Below are 24737 nucleotides of genomic sequence, written 5' to 3' on the forward strand. Positions count from 1 at the left end.
GAGAGGGGTCTGGACCTGGGGCTGCCCCCCTGCCGATGTGGCTGTGCCTGCACACCTGGGCAGGGCGGCTCTGGGCAGGGGGTGACCCTGCCTGGGGGAGGGCTCGGTGGGCTTGGGGCTGGGGTGCACGCCTGGTGGAGGAGGAGCCAGCAGACAGGGACTTGCGGCCTTCTGGGGGCTCTGGGAAGGGCGCTGAGGCTGGCTCCGTGGATTGGGGGGAATTCACGCCAGCATCCTGCCGAGAATGCTTGCTCCCTCCTGCCCTGCTCAAAATCTGGTGTATAAATGATCATACTCTCCATTCTCTCCTATTTTCTTGTTGGCAGGGACCCTGCTGCCCTCCCCGGGCACATGCCTCCGCCCAGGGTACGTACGGGCCCGGGGTCAGGAGGGGTGGGTGTCCAGATGGCCAGGCGGGTGTGCCTGCCCAGCGATACCAGGAGATGCCGCGCTGATCGTGGGCTGTGATTAAACGACCTGTCCGGGCTGGCTGGGCAGCTGGTCAGTGTCAGCTCGCACGGCAGGATGTGTGGACGCTGCTCGCTGCGGCGGGGGTGGGGTGGTGGATGGCGGGGGGAGAGCAGGGGCCGCCGGGAGCCTTGGGGGCAGGCTCTGTGGGGTGGAGAGTCAGACATGCCGCTGGAGTCAGACACCCCGGCCTGCCCCACCTGCCCGCCCTGGCGCTGGCCCCTGGCCCCTCTGAGCCTCAGGCCCCTCGTCTGTGGAGGTGGCTGCCCGTCATGCCCTCGCACCTGGGCGGAGCAGAGGCCCCTGGTGGCTGGTGGGTGGCCTAGGCCTCCGGGGGCGCCTGCCGTGGGCTCCTGCTCCTTGGAGGCCGGCAGTTTCCACGCAGGGTCTTCCTCCTTGGAGGCCCAGCGGGCACGCAGCTCATGGACGCTTCCAGACTTGCAGCCGGGGTCGTCATGTGGGCGCCTGGCTGGCTGTGTGGGGCCTCGTGGACTGTCCCTCCCACCCCGGGCAGCGGCTCACCCCGGATGTTTTCCTCCTGGGTCGGGAGGCAGGCGGGAGGGAGGTGGGCCAGGCTCCGCGCCCGCCCCACAGCACCCAGGGCCGTGTTGCAGGGGGGCTGAGGGTCCCGGGTCCCCTCTGTCCTCATCCGTGTTCTCAGCGGGCCTTTCTCTGCTCCCGGGTCAGGGTGGGCAGACGCCCTGCGAGGGCCGGCAGGGCCTCCTGCCTCAGCGTCCCCGCCTGTAAAGCGGGGGCAGCCGATGCAGCCGTCGGGAGGAGCGTCTGCCCCGTGAGGTCCGCCTGCCGGCTCGTGAGCAGATGCTGGCGGCGGAGGCTGCTCTCTGTGGTCCCCTTAGGAAGCGATGGCTCTGGGGATGGTGCTGACTCTTCTGGGGGCGGGCCGGCCGTGGAGATCCAGACAAGGCAGGGCTGGAAACAGGAGGTCGGGGAAGCTGCTGGTGGCCTCGGGTCTGTCGCTCCCCTCCAGGGGCTCACCCCTTGTTGGGGTCTGTGGGCCCAGGGCAGGGCACCGGGCAGGGAGGCGCGTGTGGCCAGGCGATGGGACGGAGCTGGCTGTGCGTGGGCAGGTGTCCAGCCCCTGCCCTGACCTGACCGCGTCACCCCAAACTTGGCTCCCTCCCAGCACAGGAGCCCCCGGTGGGGCAAGGATCCGACGCCCCGGGAAACGTGATCCCCTCCCTGGCCTGTGAATATTTCATCAGTGGATTAAAAATTGAAGCCGAACCATCATCCCCCACCCCAGGAGGGTGGAGGAGGGGAGCTGGCTCTGTTTCAGGCCCGTTTGAGTCTTTCTCTCGATAATGGAGCCTTGTCAATTAGAAAGTGACATTGCTGTTTAAAATGCCGCTGTGCGGCCCTCTTTAATTAAGGCCGAGATGTAATAACCAATCTGCTGCCGTGAATGAATTTTTAACCATCCGAATGAGGGGTGACCGGTGCCCAGCGGGGTTTGTCAGGGTGGGTGTGCCGGGGGGCCTCAGGAATTCGTGGGGGCTGTGGCGCTGGCCGGGCGGGGCATCTGGCCTGTGTTGGTGATGGCGTGTGTGTGTTTGGCGTGTGTTGGTGGTGGGGTGTGTGTCTCTGGCATGTGTTTGTGGGGTGTGTGTGTGTCTGGTGTGTGTTGGTGGGGGCGTGTGCCTGGTGTGTTTTGGTGGGGGTGTGTGTGTGTTTGGTGTGTGTTGGTGGGAGGGTGTGTGTCTAGTGTGTGTTGGTGAGGGTGTGTGTTTGGTGTGTGTTGGTCGGGGGTGTGTGTGTTTGGTGTGTGTTGGTGAGGGGGTGTTTGTTGGTGTGTTTGTGTGTGTGTGGGTGAGGGTGTGTGTCTGGAGTGTGTTGGTGGGGGGTGTGTGTTCGGTGTGTGTTGATGAGGGTGTGTGTGTCTGGCGTGTGTTGGTGGAGGTGTGTGTGTTTGTTTGACGTGTGTTGGTGGGGGATGTGTGTGTTTGGTGTGTGTTGGTGGGGAGTGTCGGTGGGGGTGTGTCTGGCTTGTGTTGGTGGAGGTGTGTGTGTTTGGCGCGTGTTGGTGGGGGGTGTGAGTCTGGTGTGTGTTGGTGGAGGTGTGTGTGTTTGGCATGTGTTGGTGGGGGGGGTGTGTTTGGTGTGTGTTGATGAGGGGGCGTGTGTCTGGCGTGTGTTGGTGGGGTATGTGTGTGTGTGCGTGTCTGGCATGTGTTGGTGGGGGGTGTGTGTCTGGTGTGTGTTGGTGGTGGGATGTGTGTGTCTGGCGTGTGTTGGTCAGGGGTGTGTGTTTGGTGTGTGTTGGTGAGGGGGTGTGTGGTGTGTGTGTGGGGCGTGTGTGTTTGGTGTGTTGGTTTGTATGTGTGTGGTGTGTGTGTGTGTGTGTGTGTGTGACACGTGTTGGTGGGGTCCGTGGCTGCCATGTGTTGGTGGGGGGTGTGTGTTTGGTGTGTGTTGAGGGGGTGTGTGTCTGGCGTGTGCTGGTGGGGTCGTCCTAGTCTGTGTGTGAGGCCAGAGGATGCAGACTCTGGTCTGTGTGTGGGGCTGGGGGATGCAGACTCTGGCTCCGTGTGTTTGCGGGTCAGGATGGGCACGACCGGGGGCTGAGGTCAGGCCTGACATGGGGGCGGGGGGAGCCCCGGCGGTCCCGAGGGTCCCGTGAGTGACGCGAGGGGCTTTGGTGCGGTGGGGACAGCTCTGGGCTTGGGTCTGCCCAGGCGTGTGCTGGGTGCTTGGCGAGCCAGGATCGATGAGCCCCCAGGCCTCCCGGGCTGTCAGGGAGCCTGGACGTGGGTGGACAGTGCCGCTCCAGGTGGGCAGGGGCTGGGCTGGAGGGTCCAGCCAGGTGGTCACTCACCGGGACCCACGGGTCTGTGGGGCTGCGTCGGGGCCCGCGGGTGTGTCTCAGGCCCGAGGGTGGCAGCAGGGGTCCCTTCCAGGCCCACGGATGGAGGCCCGGCACTGGGCGGCGCTGCCCGGCTCCTCCCCACTGCACCCGCCCACTGGCGGGCAGAGGTGGCCGCCCGCCAGGAGCAGACCGTGAGGGGCGGCGTGTCTGGACCACCCAGCCTCCAGCCTCCCTCTGCCGGGCCTCCGTGTTTTCCTTTGGCGGGGCTGGCGCTGATCCCTGGCTGCCGGCGGGCGCTGGGTGCCGCGTGCCCTGGCCGCGTCGGTGGCTCCCGCCCGGCTCAGCAGCAGTTACCCCGGCGAGACAGAGTTGGGGTGTGGGTGTTGTGGGGTTGTCCAAGGGGCTGAGGGAGGGGCCGGCTCGGGGCGGCTCCCCGTCGGTCCTCAGCCTTGCCTGCACGCCGTGGTGGGGTGGACTGGGCCCTTGCATCAGGCACGGTCCTCCTGGAGAGCAGGGTGCCTGCCGCCTTGGGGGATGTCTCTTGGGGGGTGCGGCGGGCTGCACCTGGAGTTTTGGGGCCCCAGGAAGCGAGCTCAGCTGGGGAGGAGCTGTGTTTATTTTCTTAGATGATTTAAAGGCTGCTGGAACGGTGCTCGTGAATGTCCCCACAAGGCGGAATTTCTGACGGCTCTGGGTGTGGGAGGCCCGGCCGGGCGGACCGAGCTGGAGGGGGCCTGGTGTGTGTGTGTGTGTGCCTCTGGGCACGCATGGCGGCGTCAGGGTGGCGACCGTTCACGTGGCTGCCCAGGTCACTGCCCGCCCTCAGCAGTCCTTCCCCTGTGCGCGGAAGGGCTCTGATGCCAGGGGGCTCCATCTGCTTCTGGGAGGCTGTGTGCCCCAGTGTGTCCGTGTACTGGTCCTCCCGAAGGCGTGCGCTGGACACTGCCCGCCTCCTCCGGACCAGAGGGTCGTCTGCCCTGTCCCCCTGCCCCTCCCCAGGGCGGGAGGGTTGAGGTGCCGTCTGTCTGGCAGTGATGCCTGGCGTCAGGCAGGGAAGGGCCTTTTGTCCCAGAAGCCTCCTGGTGCCTTCGGAGGGCCGTTGGTGTCCAGGGCTGGGTGAGCCGAGCTGTCTGTAACCTGGGCTTCCTGACCTCTCCCTGACGGCGCTGGCAGGACTCAGGGGCAGCGCCAGACGCTGCTCCAAGCCTCACCGGTGACACCCTGAGAAAGCTTCATGTGCAGCAGGCGGACGGTCCCCAAGGGACCACGGGGGGCGGGTTGGGGCCTGCCGTTCGGGGAGCAGAGATCTCGAGGCCCTGGAGCAGGGACTCAGGCCGGCCTTGTCCGCAGGCCTCCCTGGTCGGCTGCCGTGGCCGCCTGGGGTCTCCGGAAGGTGCGGCCCTGGGGGCTGGGGGCCTCGGGCAGCTGTGGCCGTGGGGGGCGGGGGACCGTGGGGTGGAGGCGCATGCCGGGCCGTTCTGACCTGGGCTCTGCCATTGTCCGCAACTAGTGGAACTGAGCTCTGTCTCCAGGAGCTGAGTGACAAGGCCGTGTCGTTTGTCACTTCTGCAGAATTTGCAGCCAGGTGCTGCCACGGGTTACTGTGTCTGTCCTCCTGAGCTGTTGGCCTGGCGTGAGAAGGCCTGTGGGCTCTGTGAAGCGTGGGGCTGAGTTAGCTATAGCTCTGACCCAGTTAGGGTGTCCCCCCTGGGCTGCCCACCTTTGAAAGAGGGGAGCTTTCAGAACCGTGGTGTCCAGACCAAGGAGGTCGGCAGCCTTGACGCTGGGCTCCCCGGTGGGCCCTGGTGACCCTGATGTGCAGCTGGGCCAGGAGCTCCCAGTGCCCTTCCTGTAGCAGTGTGTGTGCGTGAGTGCATGTGCGTGTGTGTGCGTGCGTGCGTGTGTGTGTGTGCGCATGTGTGTGTGTGTGTGTGCGTGTGTGTGGCGGGGGCGGGTATGTGTGGTTCCCAGGAGATCTGAATCTTTGGGAGCTCTGCTGTTGCTGAAAGTCTCAGATCTGGGTCAGGCCACGCCCCGCGCCCCGGGCCCTCCTGGCTCCTCAGGCGATGCTTATCTGAGTCCCTGATCTTGGCTCCCGTCCCCCGGGCCTGTGCACTCCGACTCCCCTGCCAGCGCCCATGGGCCTCCCAGGCTGGCGATGAGCATGGGCCTGCCCCAGCGCTGCGGGGTGTCCGGACCAGGGGGACTCCTGGGGCTGGCTCCCCTGCCCGCAGGGAGCTCAAGAGCTGGGTCTGTGTTCCAGAAGCGCCGGTACCTGTGATTGCAGGAGGGGTGTGCGTCCTCTCTCGGCCTCTGGGGTTCCGGGTGGCTGGGGCCGCGCTCCCTGCAGGCATGACCCCCCCCACACCGTGCCTGGCTCCCCCCTGCCTGTCTCTGCCCCGGGGCTCTTCCTCACCTAGGAAACTGCAGGCCCAGGTCCCCAGGGTCAGTGGGAGCAGTGGTCAGGGGGCTGGGCCAGGCGGGTGCTGGGAACCCTGTCAACCAAAGGACAGATGATGAAGGCAAGTGGGACCCTCACTGTGGGTCAGGGAGATGTCGGGCACCCCCACCCGTTTCCTGATCTGGCCTTGGGAGGCGGGGGAGACAAGGGGCTCTCACGGTCAGCCAGCCGCGGGCCCTGCTGCGTGTCAGTTTAGGTTTTGATCTCTGCTTGTTTGGGCTTCTCCTCTCCGGCGGGGTGGGGAGGGGAGGCCCAGAGTGCAGGGGCCAGCAGAGCCCGAGAGAGAAGGGACGGGTGGTGGCTGCCCCGGGGAAGTTTGCACAGGGTCCTCTGTGGCCGGGGCGAGTGCCCGGGGTCGGGGAGGCCTGGACCCCTGCCCACTGCCCGGGCCGCCTCCGCCCTCGCCCTGTTGCCCAGCCTGAAGGGCGGCGGGTCCTTGCAACACAGCAGAGGCAGGTAGGGGCCTGGCCCGTTGTGCAACCTGCAGCTGTGCGGGGAATTCCTCCCAGCGCCCTGCCTCTGCTCTGCCCCGGAGTCTGCATTTTTTGGAAAGCTTGGCTGCGATCTAGTCCCAGAGGGGCAGAGGCTGGGCTGCTCCCCGGCGTCAGATAAGCCCTTGGCGGTGGGGGGGGCGGGGCGGGGGTTGACCACAGTTAGGTTGGGGGGGGCGAGGTCTGGGATGGCTGCTGGGCTTTGATGTCCCTGAAGAGGGGCAGGGTCGTGTGTCCACGGGGAGCCAGAGCGGGGTCCCCCAGAGCTGTCACTGGCTCAGGCCGTCTCCTTTCCCCGCTGACCGGAAGCGTGGACCCGCTGGCTTTTGCTCCTTCCCCGGCCTCCCCCGGAGGGCTGGGGGCCTTCTAGGAGGGGCCTGTCTTCACCCAGCTTCCCCATCCCAGCTCTGTGGGGCTGGCTAGACTTGTCCCGAGGTGGGGGCAGTGTCAGGCTTCTGTGGGTCACCCCACTCAGGAGCAGGGGGCCTGTGGGCAAGCTTCTTAACCCCCCGTCCCGCTCCGAGCCTCGGCTGCCTGGCCGCTGAAGTGGGCAGGATAAAGTACTGCTGTGTTGCTGGTTCTCTGTGCGGCGCTGGGATCGGCCTGGCTCACGTGGGAAGTCAGCGCGGCAGCGGGGCCTGGGGTCCCTGGACCTGGCCTTGGGCTGGACTCACGGTACTGGGTATGGGAAGACTCCCTGGAGGTCGGTCCAAGGGGAGGAGAGGGTGCCAGGCACACAGCCCTGCCAGGAGGGTGGCCCTGTGCAGAGTGGGGGCCTGCGGGGCGGGGTTGGGGCCTCCCTGCCCCCGACTGCCCGGTGCGGGGGCACAAGCTCCTGCTCAATGGTTATTGGACCAGACCCCGGGGGCTTCAGACGGGAAGGGTGGAGTCTACCAGGGTCCTGCTGGGGTGCGGTCACAGCTTGGGCGGCCGCACCTGTGCCCACGCGGCTGGGAGAGGCCTCCCCTCACCTGCCCCCCTCCCCGCCCTGCAGGCGGCCCCAAACCTCAGGAAGCCCCAGGAAGCCCCGGGGAGGGTTGGGGCACGGAGAGGGTGCAGCGGGGGCAGAAATAAGACACAACAAAGCAAAGCAAAAGTCTGCCCCCAGCCCCCAGCCCGCACCCCACGCCTCCTTATCTGGTCCCCGGGCCTGCCTGTCGCAATTGCTCGCTCGGGGCTGGGTTGAGAAATGCGATCGAGAGATAGTCGTCTGGGGCGGTCGGACGGGTTTGGATCCTGCCCCTGGTGGAGGGCCTGCTCCCTCCCCCCGCCGAGGAGAAACTGGCCTGCACCCTCCTGCCTGCGTTCTGGCCCTGTTCCGGGGAGAGGGGGCTCTGGGGGCCGGGCGGGGAGCCTGCCTGGGGAGGACCTCCCCACCGCCTTCGTCTCGCAGCTGTGTGACGTCAGTACCCCCCGCCCCCCGGGCTCAGTTTCCTCCTCGGCCCCTGGGGTGGGGTTGGAAGTGGTGGCTCTGTGTGCAGGGGTCGTGCAGGCCAGGCCCCGCGAGCTCAGGGTGCTGTGGGGGACGCAGCCCTGAGCAGGGTGGAGGGAAGGAGTGCTTCTCCCCAGCAGACCTCGGGTTTCTGTTAGCTGGGACCTTCCAGGACGCAGACATGTGCCAGAAGTAAGCAGTGAGGGCCACGCTCGGGGCGGAGCGCGCGTTCCTAGAAAATGGACCGAAAACGGTGCTTTTGTCTGGACAATGATCAGTTTTGCCCCTGCAGCCTGTGACCTGAGTTATCAGAGGACGAGACGTGGGGCAGCTTGGGGCAGGGAGCGGTCAGTGGGAGAAGTGCCGGCCGAGGAGGAGCCCGGGGTGGCCACAGGTGTCCACGATACTGGGGAACACAGGGAGGTGGGCTCGAGTGGGGGGCCTGGAGTGTGGGGGGCGTGAGATCCTTTGGGTGCGTGACGGGAGGGAAGTGTGACCCCCACATGTATTTCTGTGGACAGACTCTGGTCGCCTGCCCACCCAAGGATCGTGTCCTTCAGAGGGGTCCCCGTGGGAGGCCGTGTGTCACTTATAAGAGTGGCCCCGGCCGAGGAAGGAGCCAGCTGTAACCCCGTTCCCAGGTCAGAGCCCAGGCCGCCAGGTTCTGTCTGGCCCAGCCTGCGTGTCCTCGCCTGGGAGTGTCCCGGCCTGCTGGGCTCTGGGCTGGACAGGAGGCTCATCACGCTGTCAGCGGCCGCTTTCAAGCAGGAGGTTGGTGAGGGCTTAGGGCTGACTTGGGGCGAGGGGCAGGACGTGGGCAGCTGCTGTCCAGGGTGAAAGGGCCTCCATCTGCCTGGGCTGGGGTGGAGCTTGGGGGAAGCCTTCCTGGAGGAGGCAGCAACCTGCAGTCGAGATGAGGCAGTGGGTAGAGGCCGAGAGACGGAAGAGGAGTTCTGGGTTCTTGCGGGGAGGCCAGACCTGAGGGCCAGGCGGGTCATGGCGGGCCCCACAGGGCTGTGTGGGGTCTGACTCGAGCTCCTGGGCGCCCAGGCCGTGTCCTCTGCAGGAGGCGGCCTTGCAGGTGCTGTTTGCCCCGAGTATCCCTGCCCCGCCCTGCTGTGCGCAGGATGGGGCGGTGGGGCCGGGGCCGGGGTGTCCGCAAGGCTGCGGGCTGGCCTTGGCGCGTCGGCAGGTCTGCGCTTGGTCTTCGTGTGAGTGTGATGTGCACGTGGGCAGGAGACCAGGAGCCCTGCATTCACCGTTCACCTCCATGGGCTCAGGAAGTGGCCCCAGGATCCTCTGGAGCCCAGGAAGCCACAAGGAAATAAGGGGTGCAGGGGGAGCCCCCGGGGGGCCACACTGGAATGGCCAGATGGCTCACACTTCAGTGGGAGCAGGCTTGGGTGCAGAGGGCGTGTGAGCAGCTCCTGGTAAAGAGAGGCCCCAGGTGAGGCCAGGAGGCTGCGGGGCCAGCAGCGGAGACCGGGGGGCTGGGCAGGGGCGCCCTGTCCGTCCTCGGGACAGGGAGGCAGGCTGCGGTGATGCTGTTGGGTCCAGACTGGGGGTCCCCAGCCCTCCCGAGCGAGAGTGTCTTGGAACCGGACTTGGAAGCCACCGTTCCACTATGTCCCTGCGGAAACTGAGGCCTGGCAGTGGGTGCCTGAGGCCGTTCAGAGCCTGGGAGGGCTGCGGGGCCCGGCGGCTTCGGTGGGCTCCGTGTCGGGGTGCCCGTGGGCTCCGTGTGGTGAGGGCACCCTGTGGTCAGTGTTCACTAGCAGCCAGCTGCTGAGCCGAGGGGCAGCTGGCCACCGAGCCCCCAGCCCCAGTGCCCTTCTCCTCGGGCTTCGCTCCTCTCCCCCTCATCCTTCTTAGCTCCCTGGTGCTCCTGCCTGGCACCCACTTACCTGGCCCCGCCTCGCCGCGCTTCTGGCCCCCAGCCCCTGGCTCCCGGCCCCCCAGCACCCGGCCCCCAGCCCCCCAGCACCCAGCCCCCGGCCCCCCAGCCCCAGCCCCCAGCCACCGGCCCCCCAGCCCCCCAGCCCCAGCCCCCAGCCCCTGGCCCCCCGGCCCCCAGCCCCCCAGCCCCAGCCCCCCAGCCCCCCAGCCCCCCAGCCCCCGGCCCCCAGCCCCAGCCCCCGGCCCCCCGGCCCCATGGAAAATGACTTCCCTGAGTCTGCGTCCTCGTTCTCCTCCCGGCTCCACGCCTCCTCGGGGGACGCAGTGCAGCTGTGTCTGGAGGGTGCCGGGCTGGGGAGGGTGGTCCCTTTCCCTGGCCTTCCCACCCCCTTAGTGGGCCTGGATTTGAGTTCTCCTGAGGACTGGTTGGTTAAGACAGACTCCTCGCTCCCTCTGCTATAAATAATAATAATAATAATAATAATAATAAACCCAGTCAGCATTTGTGGCTGGATTCCCACGGGCGACAGGTACATGTGGCCGGGGGTTGGACGGGCCACGGTGGGGCCCTCGTGGGGGTGGGAGGCAGGTGGACCCTCCTCCGTGTCCACCTGTCCAAACACACGGCCGAGGCTCAGGAGGGCCTGCATCCTGTCCGTTTCCCTCGTGGGCTGCCTCTGGCTGGATGTCTGGCTGAGCAGGGCTGCCTGGGGGCTCTGGTGGGCCTGGCCTGTGAAGGGAAGGGGCTCACGCTCTGAGATGCCTTGTTGCCCCCACCGGGGGACAGGCGGAAGGTCTGGGGACCCTGGGATCCCGGGCTGGAGAGGGGTGTGGAGGCGGAGCTGAGGAGGGGGCGGGCGCCTGGCGGGGCGGCGTGCTCTGTCCTTCAGCCCCGCCATCTGGGCTGGAGCCCCCAGCTCTGGCCCAAAGCCCCTGCTTTCGTCGTCTTGCCTGGGGGGGCGGGTCCAGGGTTGCTGGCTGGGCTGACAGCCACTTGCCGCCCTCGGTGGCCTTGCCCAGGCCGTGGGGCGCAGGGTCGGCATCCGGCCACTGCCCGAGCCGCTGACAGCCTGCAGACTCCCTGTCGTCGGGCCCGGGGCGGAGTTGGCAGGAAGCAGCTGTTCCTTCCCCTCCCTGCCTTCTGGTCACGGGACCGCGCTGCGACCGTGAGCCCGGCTCGGCCCTGGCCTTGCAGAAGTCCCAAGTTCAAGTCTGCATCCATGCGTCTGCTTCCTTCCCCAGGGGCCTGGCGGTGGGGCCGCGCGGTGCAGCGCCCGCCCCGGGCCCCAGTCTGAGCCGCTCTCAAACCCACCGAGGGTCTCTCTCCACCCTGCAGACAGAGGCGCCTCAGCCACAGGGCTGCCTTGTCTGGGGGGCAGCCTGGGATCTGGGACCACCCGGGGCAGGGGGAGTTCTGACCAGCACCTCCTGGAAGGAATATCCCCATCAAAGGCCTGGGGATCCTGGGTGTGGGGGCTGCCCCTGGCCTGACCAAGACCTGGGACCTCGGCCTCGGGGGACGGTGGTCACACGCACTGAGGTGGACGCTGAGCTGTGCTGTTGGGCGGCTGGGGGATGGGGTCCTGGGCTGGGAGTCGGCCCGTCTCCAGGGGCCATCAGAGCCCCACGCAAGCCCCATGCTGGCCCTGGTCTGGGGCTGGGGAGACACCTCGGGGTGGGGGGGTCTGGGAAGGCCTGGCTCCCTTCGAGCCCGCCGTGGCTAGTGCCTCTCGCCTGGACTCTGCTGGGGTTTTGTCTGATGGGAGCCAGTGGCCTCGTGGTGTTGGGCTTGACTTTCCCACATGCCTTGCCATCTGACTCATCAGGGTAATGTAGTGACCGTGCTGCTAATTCATTCGACTGATTACTTCTGGAGCTTTCTCTGGGCCTGGCACGTGGTCTCGGAGCCAAGAGGGAACTTGGAGAGCTCAGGGACCAGGCTGGGAAGGCGCAGGCCTCCCTCGAGGCGGGGCGGCTGCCCCCGGGCCTGTGATGCGCTGGGGTGCAGGCCCTTGTGTACCGAGGCCCGTTTCAGGGCCTGGCCTGTGGCATCCGGCACTGGGGTCCCTCCCCGCATGGCCACCCACTGTTCCTCACTCTCCCCACCCCGAGTCCACCCTGGCGGGCCTGGGACAGCCGTGGCCAAGAGGCCACGGGGCTGAGACGCTTCTAGCCCACGCGGTGCGCCGGGAGCCGGGAGCCGCCGGGTCTGCCTCCATCTGTCGGTGATGAGCTTCTGGGGCTGTAACTTGAGTCCTGCCCAGCGTGCTGCGGTCCTTGGGGTTGCAAAGAGCCGGACACGACTGAGCGACTGAATTGCTGAGCAAGTGCCTGATGGATCTGGTTAAAATCTGGGGCACGGTGGAGGTTCTTGGTTTGGGAGCAGGCCCATAGGCTCTCAGGGTTGATCCACCGACTGCCCACATGGCCAGGTGGAGATGGAAGGTTCCAGAACAAGCTCTCAGCCCAAGGGCCTTGGGCTTCCTCCTGGTCTGACACGTGCAGGGGCCTCCCCACCTCCCCCGGCCCTGCCCGGCTGGGCTTGAGAGGGTGGCCGTGGAGCTGGCCATGTCTCCAGGGTGCGCCCAGCGCCAGCTGGAGCTGGCCTCCGCGGGTGTGCTGACTGAGATTCACCTTTCGTCCCTGGCGTGGAGCGTGGGGGGCGCCCTACACAAGCCTGGGTGTGGGGCTGGGCCTGGGGTCACGCGAGTCGTCCCCGAGCAGGAGAGATGGGAGGTCTCCAGGGCTGAGCCTCAGGGTCTGTGTTGAGCCTCTTGTCTCTGGCATGGCTGTGGCTGGCTCCTGGGTTCCAAGCGGGAGGTGGGGGCGGGAGGTCTCCTCCGCCAGCAGCCCTGGCCCCCGCTGCAGCCTGGCTTTCCCACACCGTGTTTGGGGGGGCCTGAGGTGTCTATGGCTGGGAGCTGTCTTTAGAGGAGGAGGGGCGGCCGCAGAGCTGGCACGCACCCCCTTCTTCATGGCGGGTCGGGGACGGATGGTCAGCCCCCGGGGTGCTGGGCGCTTGTTTTCTGAAGGGCTCTGTCTGCGGTGGGGAGCCTCCTGGGGTGATGATGTTCTGAGAGAGGTGGCTGCGGGCAAATGGGCGGCAGGACCTTGCTGCCCCTCAGCCCCCGCACAGCCTAGGGGTGACCTCAGAGGGGCCCCTCACCGGGAGACACACGGTAGGCCCCGGAGACCCCGGCCTCGTCTGCCCACTCTCCTCCCTGCCGGAGGGGAGAGGTGGAAGGTGTCCACTTAGGTGATCAGCCAATTTCACAGCTCACTGGTTTCCCATCTAAGCGCCGGCCCCAGTGGGCCTGGGGTGGGCCCCGCGGCCGCTCTGCTGGGTGCTTGTCAGCGGGCTCCTCGCTCCTCGCCCTGTGGGGGCGCCTGTGGCCGCGGTCTGGCGTCTGTGACTCGCTGGCACTACATCCAGGAAGATGTGGACGGTGGGTGTGCACAGAGGGTCGTGTGGCGAGGCAGCGGCAAGCACACCTCTGGGAGCCCATGTCCTGGGCCGCGCCAGGCACGGTTCCGCTCGGCCAGGCGCATTCCCTGGGGGCTCAGCAGGAGAGAGCCCGCCTGCAATGCAGGAGGCGCAGGTTCAATCCCTGGGTTAGGAAGACACCCTGGAGAGGGGAATGGCAACCTGCCCCAGTGTTCCTGCCGGGAAATCCCTTGGACAGAGGAGCCTAGCGGGCTGCAGTCCATGGGGTCGCAAAGAGGCAGACACAACCGCGCGTCCGAACGACACCGACGCCCAGCTGACTCGGCACAGCCCCGTCCACCTTGGCCCGGCCCTCGGAGGCGTGAGGACGCCAGGTCCTGGGGGCCCCTGGCCGCCTGGTACCGGGGCGACGCCCGCTGCCAGCAGATGCGGGGAGTGGGCAGGGCCCCGGCTTTCGGGCAGACGCAGGTGGTGTGCGTTTTGGGTAAACATAGTCATGCCGCCCTTAGCGGAAACCTCGGGCGATGACGCCCTGCCACTTCCACTTACTTTAGCAGTTTAGGGGGAGAAGCCTTTCCTGAGAACTTGGCGGCCTGAGAAGAGAACAGCACATCCCCGGAAAGCGGGCAGGTGGCGAGGCGGGGGTGGCTGCTGGGCGCACTCCGGCCCCAGTGGGCCTTCTCCGCCCCTCCTCCCCCGGCCCCCTCCTCCCACTTTCTAGATTCTTCTACCAGGATGGCATGACAAGTCTTTCCCCCTAAATCTCGAGCTGAGCTGAGTTTCCGAGGCGCACAGCATCTTGCCCAGACTCTGGTGCGGACGCTGTGGGGCAGGAACCCGTGTGTCCTGGCGGGGACGTCTGCTCCGGGCTCACCGCCCCGGTTTGTGGACATTACAGATGAGGGTCTCCGATTCCTTTCCTCCTTCCGCCCCATCCCCTTACACAGGAGGAGGCTGAGACTGGAGAGGGCTGTGCCCGTCTGTTGTCACCCCGTGGGGGGGCGGGCCGCCCTCAGCATCGGGGGGCACTTCCCACGGTAAAGGCTGTGAGCGTCGGGTGGGCCGTGTAGCCAGACTCGGGGTGCAGAGATGGAGGAGGCGGGGTGGCCCCTATGACAGCCAGCTGCACGCAGGCCGTGGGAACGTCCCCCACTGCGTGTGCCGTCTCCCAGGGTCCTTTCGGGGACCTCTGCTGTAAAGACGGGGCGGGGACTCAGGGTCACACACAGGAGCCTGCTGGCCCCCGGCCGACAGCCCCCGGGGCAGGGGCACCTGGGCGGTGAGGGGCACGTGGGTCCCCGGCCCTGAGTGCGCTCAGGGTGGGCCAACCTGGTCTCCAAGGACGGGCTTTGGCTGGTGTGTCAGCCCCAGGGTGAGGCCGGGCGTCCCGGCCCCTCTGCGGGCCTCACGCTGCCCCGGTGTGGACGGTGGGCCCTGTGCTGAGCGTGGCGGGTCCCTCTTCCCCTTGCTGGGGACTCTGCTTTGGGGACACGGCCGTGGCTTTGCTGGACGTGTGGACGCGGGCCCTGCTGTCCCTCAGAGGGCCTGGGGCAGGGCAGGTGAGCCGGTTTCACATCTGCTCTTGGTGCTCCCGGGGTGGGGGGTCGAGGGGCTAGCGCGGTCTTGGGGAGGGGTCAGCAGGCTCCGTGGATGGAAGGGAAGGTGCTTAGGGCGGAACTCACTGCTCTGTTCACAGGCCCCCCCACCCATCATGCCTCTGTCAGGCCCACGCTGGAGGAGGGGTCCCATGCCGGGGGTGGGTGGGGGGCTTGTCTGGTGGGGGAGGTGCACACAAACGCCCAGCCTTGATGAAGCTGGACCCTCTGCGTGAGCCTGAGGGGTGGCCTGGAGGTGGCAGGTCAGGGGTCAGGGGTCAGGTGAGCGACTTCTAGGAGCGTGATTCCATCTTGGCCTGAGTCTTAACGTCTGGGGTTTTGTCTGATCCGTCTGGTGCCTGCTTCTGGCACCACTTCCTCGCTGGCGGGGCCAGCGGGCTGGCACTGGGTCACTGTCTTTCGGGCTGGGCCTCGGGGGCCGTGTGGTGACCAGTCGCACAGGGAGACTGAGGCTGCGAGGTGCCAGGCCCCGGGGGGAGGTGGCCGGGGAGGGTCCGTGGTCCTGGTGGGGAGTCTCCAGAGCCGGCACCGCCTGGGTGGTCCCCGGCGCACATCCACATGCACGGGGCGGGTGCGGGCTCTTCTCTGCAGGGCCGGCCACCCCCCGGGTGCAGAGGCTTGGCCGGGGCTCAGAAATCCGCCTTATCTCGGACCTTCGGGCTTCCTCAGCAGGCTGTCCCCGCTCCCGCCCCTGCCCCGGCCCATCTGGAACTCGTTACCTCTGGTGTCAGCAGCAGAGCAGCCCCTACGGCCGGCTCCCAGGACGGGGACGCCGACCCTCCTCCAGCCTGAGCCCCCTAGGGCAGCACGAGGCCTGTGGCCTGCCTGGGGCCAGTGCTGCAGGGCCGGCTGTGGGTGGGCCGTCGAGTGTCCCCCACGGGGGGGCTGGGCAGGGCTGGTCTTCCTGCTCCAGAATCAGTGCCTGGGAGGAGATGTGGTCTTGGGGTCTGGAGGGCAGGGGGTCCCTGTGTGGACGTGGGGGCGGCTGAGGCTGGAGCGGATAGTCGCTCGCCCGGCCCCGGGACTAAGGTCTGCCCCCTGCCTCGGTGCCTTGGAGGGGTGGCCGGATGGTGGTTTCGGGTGTCCAGGGCGGGGGGCTCAGAGCAGCCACGTGTGGGCGGTTTGAGTCTCTGCCCAGCTGTGGGCCACCAGCGGGGCTGGGTGTGGTGGGCTTCCCCCGGCAGGCCTTCCTGGTGTTCCCTGGACTGTTGAGCTTGCCCGAGGGCGGCCTTCCAGGCCTCGGGTGCCAGCCTGCGCGGTGGGCCCGTGGGAGCCCGTGTGCTGCCTCTGGGCTCCTCTCCCTTGCCAGATGCCGCTCGGGGAGTGGGCTCCGGCAGCCACGCCGGCTCCGGGCCCTGCTCAGCCAGCCCTGCTGATCTGCAGGAATTGCTGATTCAGCTAATGGTGCTCCAGCTCCCCGACATCAGCCGCGGGCCCACCCTGCCGGAGCGCCTCCGCACCAAGCCTCCCTGCCGGCTGGTGTCTTCTGTCGGTCACCAGCCCGGCTCGCTCTCACTGCGGAGGTGCCAGTGTGTGGGCTGGGCTCCACGCCCTGGCCGCCCAAGTGCAGCTGCAGTGGGGGTGGGCTGGGGTCTCCGCCGCCCTCTCGGGACTCTTCCTGCCGTCTGAGGGGCAGTGGCAGGAGCTTCACTGGCCTGAGTCACGGGTTCGCGGTTGTAGGAAGCGCAGGCCTTCAGCCTGGGAGCAGCCGCCGTCTCACCTGGTTCTCAGTCCTTCAGTCACGGAGGCTCCTTCTCCTTCGTCGCTTACACGACGTGGGGGTGGGAGAGGCCTGAAATGGAAACCCTCTCTCCCAGCCGTGTCTCCAGGAGCCCCTGTCCCCACAGCGGCTGCCTCCCCGTGGAGGAGGACCCATCAGTGTGGCCCTGCTCAGTCTGGGCTCTTGATTCCCAGTTTCCGGTGCCCCCGCCCCGGGCTCAGCAGACGGTCAGCGGGGGGCTCGACAGAGGCACGATCAGGCTCCCGGAGGAGGTGAGTCCCCTTTGGGGACGGGGGCACAGCTGTCACTCTGTCTCAGGGCTCTGATGGGTTTGCCTGCAAGGTCCAGGGGCTCCCCCCACCCCGAGGCCAGTCGGCCCCTGCCTGGGGGACCGCCGGGTACTGGGGTGCGCTAGACGAGCACCTCTCGGTGTCAGGGCCTGGTGGCAGAAGGTACGGAGGGCTGGTTGTTTCACCGAGTGAAACGGGGCTCCGTCCTGTGGGTGGTGCACACATGTGGGCACCTGGGAGACCGTGGTGTCTGGGGCCCTGTTGTCCTGTCCCTGTGAGGTCCCCACTCCCACTGCTGAGCACCCCCGACCCCTCAGGGGCTGCAGAGGTTTCGGGGCTCCAGGCCTGGCTCCGAGGTCCAGTCGGGGGCGGCTGAGTGACCTCAGGAAGTCCCGTCCCTTCTTGTGCTGGACGGGCCCCGTCTCCTGCAGCCTCGCGGTTCAGAGGTGGGAAGGGAGGCAGAGGCCAGGCGCGAGGCCCGTTTAACCTGGAGGCTTGCCCTTGCCTCTTATGACAGTCGTGCGTGCGTGCAGGCCTGTGCAGACAGCCACGTCTGCCCATGCGGCGAACGCGGTGTCCACAGCGCTGCGTCCTGCCAAAGGTGGCACGTCCCTCGTCCCTCTCGGTGTCTGGATCCTGCTGGTCTGAAGTGGGGTGCTGGGTGGGGCTCCCGGCCACCTGGGGAGGGCGTCCCGGTCATCTCGCCTGGGGACAGGGAGGGAATGTCTGCAGGGACTTCCGAGGGCACGTGGGGTGTATCCATCCTCTGCGGGCCCTGGGGGAGCCTCAGGCCTGAGTGAGCCCTGGCCGGCCCCGCACTCCCCGGCAGGAGAGCCCTTTGGCTGGCGTTCCCGCTCCTTGGGGCGTGGGGCCTCCTCCGGGCCTTGCCCGCCACTGCGTCCAGACCGGGCGTCCCCCGATTACCATCCTTGTTTCTGTGTGGGTTCGTGCTCCGTACCCCCAGTGGGCGATCTGCCGTGTCCCCGGATCTAGAGCAGCACCCCGTGTTGAGAAGGTGCCTGGGTCCCTCCTGATGAGGGGCGCAGCGTTTGAAACTCTGTGTCTCTGTGGGTGCCTCCGGCCACGTTGAGCCTTTGGGGATTTCAGAGCCATCCTTCCTGGTTGCCCCTGAGCTGTCTCTGAGAGCCGGCTGGGTGTCATGCTGGCCGCTGGTGGGGGCACCTGGGTGGACGTGCTGGCCTGTGGAGCCCCCTGTCTGGCGAGTCTGCAGGGCGGGCACAGTTGAGACCCCGGAGGGCGTGCTGTGCAGAAGGAGTCTGGCGGCTGCTGGGCCACATGTGCTGAGAGGCAGGGCTGCCCAGGGGCACTGCCAGACTGGGTGGCCGGGTGAGGGTGGAGTCACTGTGGGGGGAGCGCTGCCGTGTCCCCCCCACCCCCGCCTGGTCCTGGATGTGTCCTGAGGGCCCAGGGAGAGGCCGTGCCAGGCCTGCACCGTGGGGGCTGTGCTGGGGCTCTCAGTCCCTGGCGCTGGGGGGTGGACAGGCTCCTGGGGTCTGCAGGGGCTGGGCCCCTGGGCATGTGGGCAGAGTGCCCGCTCAGCCCCGGAGGCACAGGGCACAGGGAGAGGGATTTTCCCCCGATGCTGACCCCCACCCCAACTCACAGCCTCCCCTCCCGCTGGCCAGGTGGAGGCCCGCGGGGGGGTACCCGCTGCACTGCTCCTTCGGGTGCGGCCTGGGTCCCTTGCCCTCGCTGGGGCTCGGTGTCCTCTGAGGTGGACTCAGCAGGTCCCTTCTGGGCAGCAGGGGTGCCCTTGGGTGGCAGCTGCTGTCCTGGGCTTCTCTCGTTTTCCCTCGACGTTCAGCCAAGGGATGTGGGCCGCATGCAGGCTCGGCCGGACCCCATGCTGATTGTGAGGACTGGGTGGGCCAGGCCACGTCCTCCCGACCTGGCTTTGCGCCCCAGGCCTGCTGGGTGGCCCCAGCCGAGGGGTGCGCTCGCTCTCCGGGACATGCTCTCCCCGAGCGCCAGGTCGGTGTGGGCTGCGCGAAGCTCGGGGCGGAGCGGACCTGCGAGGGCCTGTGGCGGCCCAGGGCCGGGGCGGCGGCCTCTGTACCTTCACGATGGCCCAGCCGGTCCATGTGCCCCGAGGACGAGCAGGCCGAGGCCTCCCGGGCGCCGCTGCGTGTCGAAACCGGCCGCTGACGTGGCCGCGGTGTCGAAACAAGTGTTTGCGGGTTTCCCAACATCCTGCCGCCCTCACAGGACCGAGTGTCAGGAGCCGGGTTCCAGGCCCGGCTGGACCCTTCTCTTGGGGTGCCCTGCGCCCCGTTCTCTCCCCCTGGGAGACCGGGAGAGACCGCCACTCCCCCACCTCCACCCGGGGCAGGGCAGAGGGCGTGAGCTCTCGTCGTCCTGGTGACCTGCCTGTTGTATGGAAGTCAGGAGGCGTTGGAGTGGAGGGCAGGATTCGAATCCAGAACTCGAGTCTGCGCTGAGGCTGTGTGCTGGGCAGGAGGCGGGGGCGGGCATCTGCCCTCCTGGGAGGCACACGCCTGTCTAGTGGCAGTGGGTGGTGGCCAAGGGCCCAAGCCCCCGTGTCCCCCGAGAGGCTGCCCCGGGTGGGGCTGTGAGCCCTTTACTGAGCGGCCCACCTCGGGAACGGGTAGGAGGGGGGAGCCTTAGGTTCGGCCAGATGGCCCCCTTTTCCTTCTGCTGACCTCAGGCTTGAGTCCGGGGCTGCCCTGTGAGGACCACAGATTGATTGACCCTCCGCTGTGCAGCAGGCACTAGGCTTCCGGGAGTCACGGAGCCGTGCCTGTGACCTCCCCGGGTGGGCTTTCTTACGCTCACTGCTTATGGAGGAAGCTGGGGCCCAGAGAGGCCAAGTGACCTGCTGGGGGGCACACAGCAGTGGGCAGGGAGTTGGTGTCCAGGCTGCCCAATTTTTCCAGGATTCTGCTGGGTCCATCTAGGAGGAGATGATGCAGTGGGAAAGTCCAGCCCCAGCCCAGCGGCAGGTCCAGGCCCGGCCATGCTGAGCTGTGCAGCCTCGGGCACACAGTCCAGACTCCCTGATCCCCCGAGGGGACCCTGCAGGCTCTGGGTGAAGGGGAGGAGGAGAGGGTCTCGGGCCCGCCTTCCCGGCCGGGCGCCACCACAGACCCCAGCCCTGACCCCCGCGGGGTGGGGCTGGGGCCCTGGGACCTGTGGTCAGGCCTCTCCCTGGCTGTGTTGTTGGCCTGCTGCCTGCCAGCAGGGGCGGGGCCCTGGAGACACTCTCTTTTGGATGAGGAAGTGGACGCTCAGAGAGGGTGTGGGGCCGAGCTGGGGCCACACAGCGAGGCGGGTGCTGAGCCAGGGGCCTGTGGAGACGGGTCATCAGGAGACCCATGCCCGAGACCTTTCCTGGTAAGGTGGGCATTTTAGAGGCGGCGGGGAGGACTCTGTGGGCTCTGTCCCGTGGCGCTCAGCGCTTTCTCTGGGGCTGGGAGGGATAGCGATGGAGGTGCCGGGACCCCCGAGGGCCTGCTGTGTCCCGGAACTGCGGTTGACGCCTGCTCCGTGCACCAGCACGGCATCGATGTCCTCAGACAACCCCGTCTGGACAGATCATTAGCCCATTTTGCAGACGAGAACATTGGAGCCGAGTGGCCACGTGGTGTGCTGTGGTGCTCGGTCAGGAGGTGGGGTGGACTTGACCCCTGGCTGCACACCTGGCACCAGGGGTCCGCTGCGTGACTCTGTAGCCCTCCCTGGGACTCTGGCTGGGCTGGCGGTCCTCACAGTGGGCGTGCACGCAGGTGGGTCCCGTCCTCCCAGCTGTGTGTGGGGAGCCCAGGGCTTGGTGTGCGGCGGGAGCTGGGGGCGTCCTGTAAGTTACAGCTGGAGGGAGGCGGGTGGTGCCTCCCACAGGAAGCCCTCCTCGATGCCTGTGCCCAGACAGCGCCCTCCCTCCCGCCACATCCCTGACCGGCTGGGCCCCAGGGCCTGGCCTGGATTATCCACCTGTTCCCAGCACAGTGGAGGCTGTGCGGGTAGGCCACCCACTCGGGAGGGCTCTGTGATACATACCCAGAGGGGGCCTCTCTGAGGACGAGGATGCTTAGACCCAGCGGGGTAGGGCCGGCCGTGGGTCGTGTGGGCAGGCCTCAAGCCCAGGTCCACAGGTTGTGTGCACACCTGCGCTCACCTCGTCACCTCGGGGATGGCCAGGGACAGGCCAGCCTCGTGGTCATGGCCTCCTGGCCGCTTTCTTCTTAAGTGACGTCTCTTTGCAGAAGAGGAAATAAAGGCTCAGAGCGGTGGTTCAGCCTGCTGGGGTTTGCACAGCTTGTTAGCGCCTCAGGGTCTCTTTGAAACTTGGTCCTTACTCAGCCGGTTCTTAAGGACCACGGTGAGTCACGCAGCTTCTATCAGCCCATTCCTAGCTCCCTCATCCTCACTCCACTTATCCATTTAGCCTTTATTTGTGCCGGCTGTATACCAGGGTAAGGCCAGGCCCCAGGGCTGCCTGATGAGCCGGCTGCGGCTCCCGCCCTCGGACCTCCCGGACTTTGGGGGCTGGGGGCACCCTGTGGTGGGGAGTGCCCTGTTGAGAGTCTGTCGTAGAAGGCACCACTGCCCTGATTGGGAGAAATCAGGAGGGCTTCCTAGAGGCGGGTTTTATTTAAACTGGATTGGAGCGAGCCGAGAGAGGTGCAGGCGGAGTTTCAGGCCCAGGGAACAGCATGTTCTCAAGGCGAGAAAGCTGATGTGTTCCTGGAAATGACCTGGTTCCCATGACTGGGGTAGACCCAGATTGGGGCGGGCCAGGGTGCCCTGAGGGCTGGCAAGGAGCAGGGCTAGAGGTGGGTGCTGGGTGCCCAGGTGAGCGTCCTTCTCCCGGATCACGGCGGCAGCCGGGGCTCACCTGGCTCAGTCCTGATCTGGGGGGTGGCAGGCTTCTTAAAGGGAGGCCGAGGGGTCCCCAGGCTCCCTAGGCGGCTCAGCGGTGAGGAGTCCTCCCGCCAGTGCAGGGGCGCCAGGGGTCTTGGGTTCAGTTCCTGGGTCGGAAAAGCCCCTGAAGGGAGTGACAACCCCCTGCAGTGTTCTTGCCTGAGAAATCCCACAGAGAGGGGAGCCTGGCAGGCTGCAGTCCATGGGGTCATGAAAGAGCTGGACATAACTGAGCGACCGAGCTCCAACGTGAAGGGTCTGCGGGTGCGCCTCAGCCCTTTCTGGAGCCCTGGGGTTGGGGTGCTGAGGCGAGCTGACTCTAGGCGGCTGGGGGCCCTTCAGGCAGGTCCCAGCCCAGAGGAAAGCCTGGCTCATCTCGGGGTCAGCACAGGGACCACCGGATGGGCTGGCGTTAAGGCTCGGGCCTGAGCGAGGCGGGTCAGCTGTCTCATCTTTTGGCCCAGGACATGCTGGGACGGCGAGTGGGTGCGGGGCTGCGCAGGGAGTCCCCTGCCCTCCCGGGCCCCTTGAAGGGCTCAGGGGTGGGCGGTGTTGTGAGAAAATGGAATCTGCATTTGGCTTGGAGAGCGCTTTCTGTGGGAGAGTTTGTGCACGTGGCTGATGAAGGGAACTGCTAAGATTCTGTAAAGCACCCCCTCACCCCGCCCTGGCCCCACCAAAGAGAATAAACTAGCTGCCCTGCAACTCTGTTACCAAAGCCAAGCAGAGAGAGTGGAAACCAGCCAGAGTCCCGCTCGCCCAAGGTTAGTGCGCCGGCCGCCTTTGCCCTGCGCCTGCAGACAGATAACGGCCTCTCTCGGCCTTTGTTATTTTCTAAGTAAAAGCAGAATACAGATTTTCAACAGGCCTCTGGTGACGAGGAGGAGGAGGAGGAGGCCTTTGCGGGAGGCCGGCCCTCCCTCGACCGGTGGAGGAGAGAGCATTTTCTAGGAGATTCTGGACCCAGAGCCCAGGGTTCTGCACCGGGCACAGCACCCCGCACCCCCGCCCCCCCACCCCCGCCGCCCAGCGGTGCTGACGGCCTTGAGGGCATTGCTGGGGGTCAGAGGGCCTTCAGGGGCTTCTGGGCCCCCAGCAGGGCGTGTGTCTGCGGGTGTGTGCACACGCCTTGATGTGTGTGTGTGTGTGTGTATGTGACACCCGTCTCTGTGTCTCCATCCCGTGTGGGACAGAGGATCCCACCTTCGCCCCTTGACTGTCCCTCTGCTGACCGGCTCTGCTCGCCTCCCTCACCCCTGTGCCATGTGCCCAAGCGGCCTCGGGTCCCTGTTGCCCCTGCGCTGACCAGTGGGTGGCCGCGGGCAGGTTGAGCTTGGTGTCCAAGCCTCGCTTCCCCTTCTGCAAGAAGACAGCGACGCCTGCAGGGTTTCTGAACGTGTGGGATGAGACGCACGTTCCGAAGTGCGCAGGGCAGGCTCCCGGGCACGAGCACTAGGGAAACGCCAGTTGTGCCCCTGCCTGGTTGGCGTGTGCGGGTGGGTCATGGGGGCCAGACAGCTTGCCGGGGGTCCCGGGCTCCCTGTGCTTGAGACCAGTGAGGGGTTTGGGTGCTGAGCCCCCAGGGGTCCCTGGTGGGGGCAGGTGTGGGATGCTCGCACCCCTGAGGCTGGCTGCTGGGTGGACAGCCATGCGCATCTCTGAGTTCAGGGCGGCCTGTGCGTGCTCGCCTCATGCCCCCTGTCCGCCCCAGGAAGGCCCTCTGCTGCTTTCCCCAACCTGAACCGCGGGGTCCTTGTGGCGGCCTCGCGGACCCTGGCCTAGGATGAGCCCAGCGAGTGGCAGGGGCCCGGCCTGACTTGACCTGGTTGAGGACAGAAGCCCAGACTGGCTGCTTCTGAGCTGCGGGACCAGGGAGTCCTGCCCAGTTCCCTGGGGCCCCGAGCAGGGTCGGCACTCAGCTCTCCGCTGGCCTGGGAGGTCAGCCGCTGGGCCTCGATGGGCTAACTGGCCACCCTCCCTGTGTTCCCCAGCGCAGGGGTCACGGCCTGTCCTAGAGACACCGGGCCAGTGAACAGGTGAGAACGAGGGTAGCCCAGCCCCTCTGCCTGCAGGGCCATCGGTGGAGGCCCAGAGCGGGGCCGGGTCCCTGGGCGGGCCCCTCCGTGGGGCAGGCAGGCCTCGCTTGGAGCTTGCCTCGAGCTCTGGGGTCCATGCACTCTCAGTGAGACACACGCACTGCTCTTGTTCAGGGGCCCAGAGTGAGAGCTTACCAACCCGTGCTGGATTTGGGGGTGTGAGGAGCACCCCGTTCTCCTGAGATTTAAAAAGTTCACCCTGGAGTCTGAGTCCCTCCTTTTTCTGACCCTGTGCATGTGTGTGTCTTCAGGGTCACAGGCCCTGATTCCCAGACCCATCCGTGTCCCAGCCCCTTGGGTGGGGGTGCGCCGTGTGGCTGGGCTGCCTCAGGACTGCAGGGGCCCCGGCCATCCGGGGCTTAAGGCCTGCGGCCCTCCCCCGCCTGCGTTCCTCCCCACATGCGGCCCTCCCCCGCCCCCGCACGCGGCTCTTCCTGCACGTGGCCCTCGCAGCCGCCCTGGGTGCTGAGCAGGCCTTACACCGACTGCGGGTTCGGAGCCGCTGGCAGGAAGTTGGCAGCTGCCATGCCTTCTGGGCGAGGCTGGGAGGGGCCGAGGGTGTGGGCGAGCAAGGCCCTGAGTTTGGGGGGGCGGCGGGGTGCGGGCCCCCTGGGGCTGCTTCAGGGGCGCCTTCTGCATGGGGAGGGGCTGGGGTCGCAGGGGGCAGGGTGGGGAGCCAGACCACCTGGGGCTTGGCTGTGTTGGGGGCAGTCTAGCCCCTGAGCAGTCTCTCTCTTGCCTCCTGAGGGGCTGCCCACTCCAGTCTCCAGAAGGTGGACGAGGGAGAGGTGGCACTCCCTGGGGGGACCTTGGCCTGGGGGGAGAATCATGGCCTTGCGGGGACCGTGGTCGGGGGTCCTGTGGCCCTGGGGGACCGTGGCCTGCGGGGATCGTGGCCAGGTGGGGACTGTGGCCGGGGGGACCATGGCCTGAGGGGAGGATCATGGCCTTGGGGGGACCGTGGCCTGAGGGGAGGATCATGGCCTTGGGGGGACCGTGGCCTGGGGGGAGGATCATGGCCTGGGGGGGACTGTGGTCAGGGGTCCTGTGGCCCTGGGGGACCGTGGCCGAGGGGAGGACCGTGGCTTGGGCAGGGACT

General features: G+C 67.2%; 1 protein-coding gene across 3 annotated transcripts in view; it reads left to right on the plus strand.

The window, feature by feature from the left end:
• Positions 1-24737, plus strand: part of RXRA (retinoid X receptor alpha) — a 93105-nt gene that overhangs the window by 20416 nt on the left and 47952 nt on the right. The window contains exon 1 of one of the 3 annotated variants that reach the window (XM_061434154.1): positions 19158-19269. The exons of 1 other annotated variant lie outside the window; for it this stretch is intronic. Coding sequence is in view for 1 of the 2 variants with exons in the window: in XM_061434153.1 (XP_061290137.1) it covers positions 19997-20015 (19 nt within the window). In the remaining variant the exon portion in view is untranslated. Of the gene's footprint in view, positions 1-19157; positions 19270-19893; positions 20016-24737 lie in introns of those variants that run through there. One more of the 3 variants, XM_061434153.1, reaches the window with a different exon arrangement.

The sequence above is a fragment of the Bos javanicus genome, chromosome 11, assembly GCF_032452875.1.
Source record: "Bos javanicus breed banteng chromosome 11, ARS-OSU_banteng_1.0, whole genome shotgun sequence".
Lineage (NCBI taxonomy): Eukaryota > Metazoa > Chordata > Mammalia > Artiodactyla > Bovidae > Bos > Bos javanicus.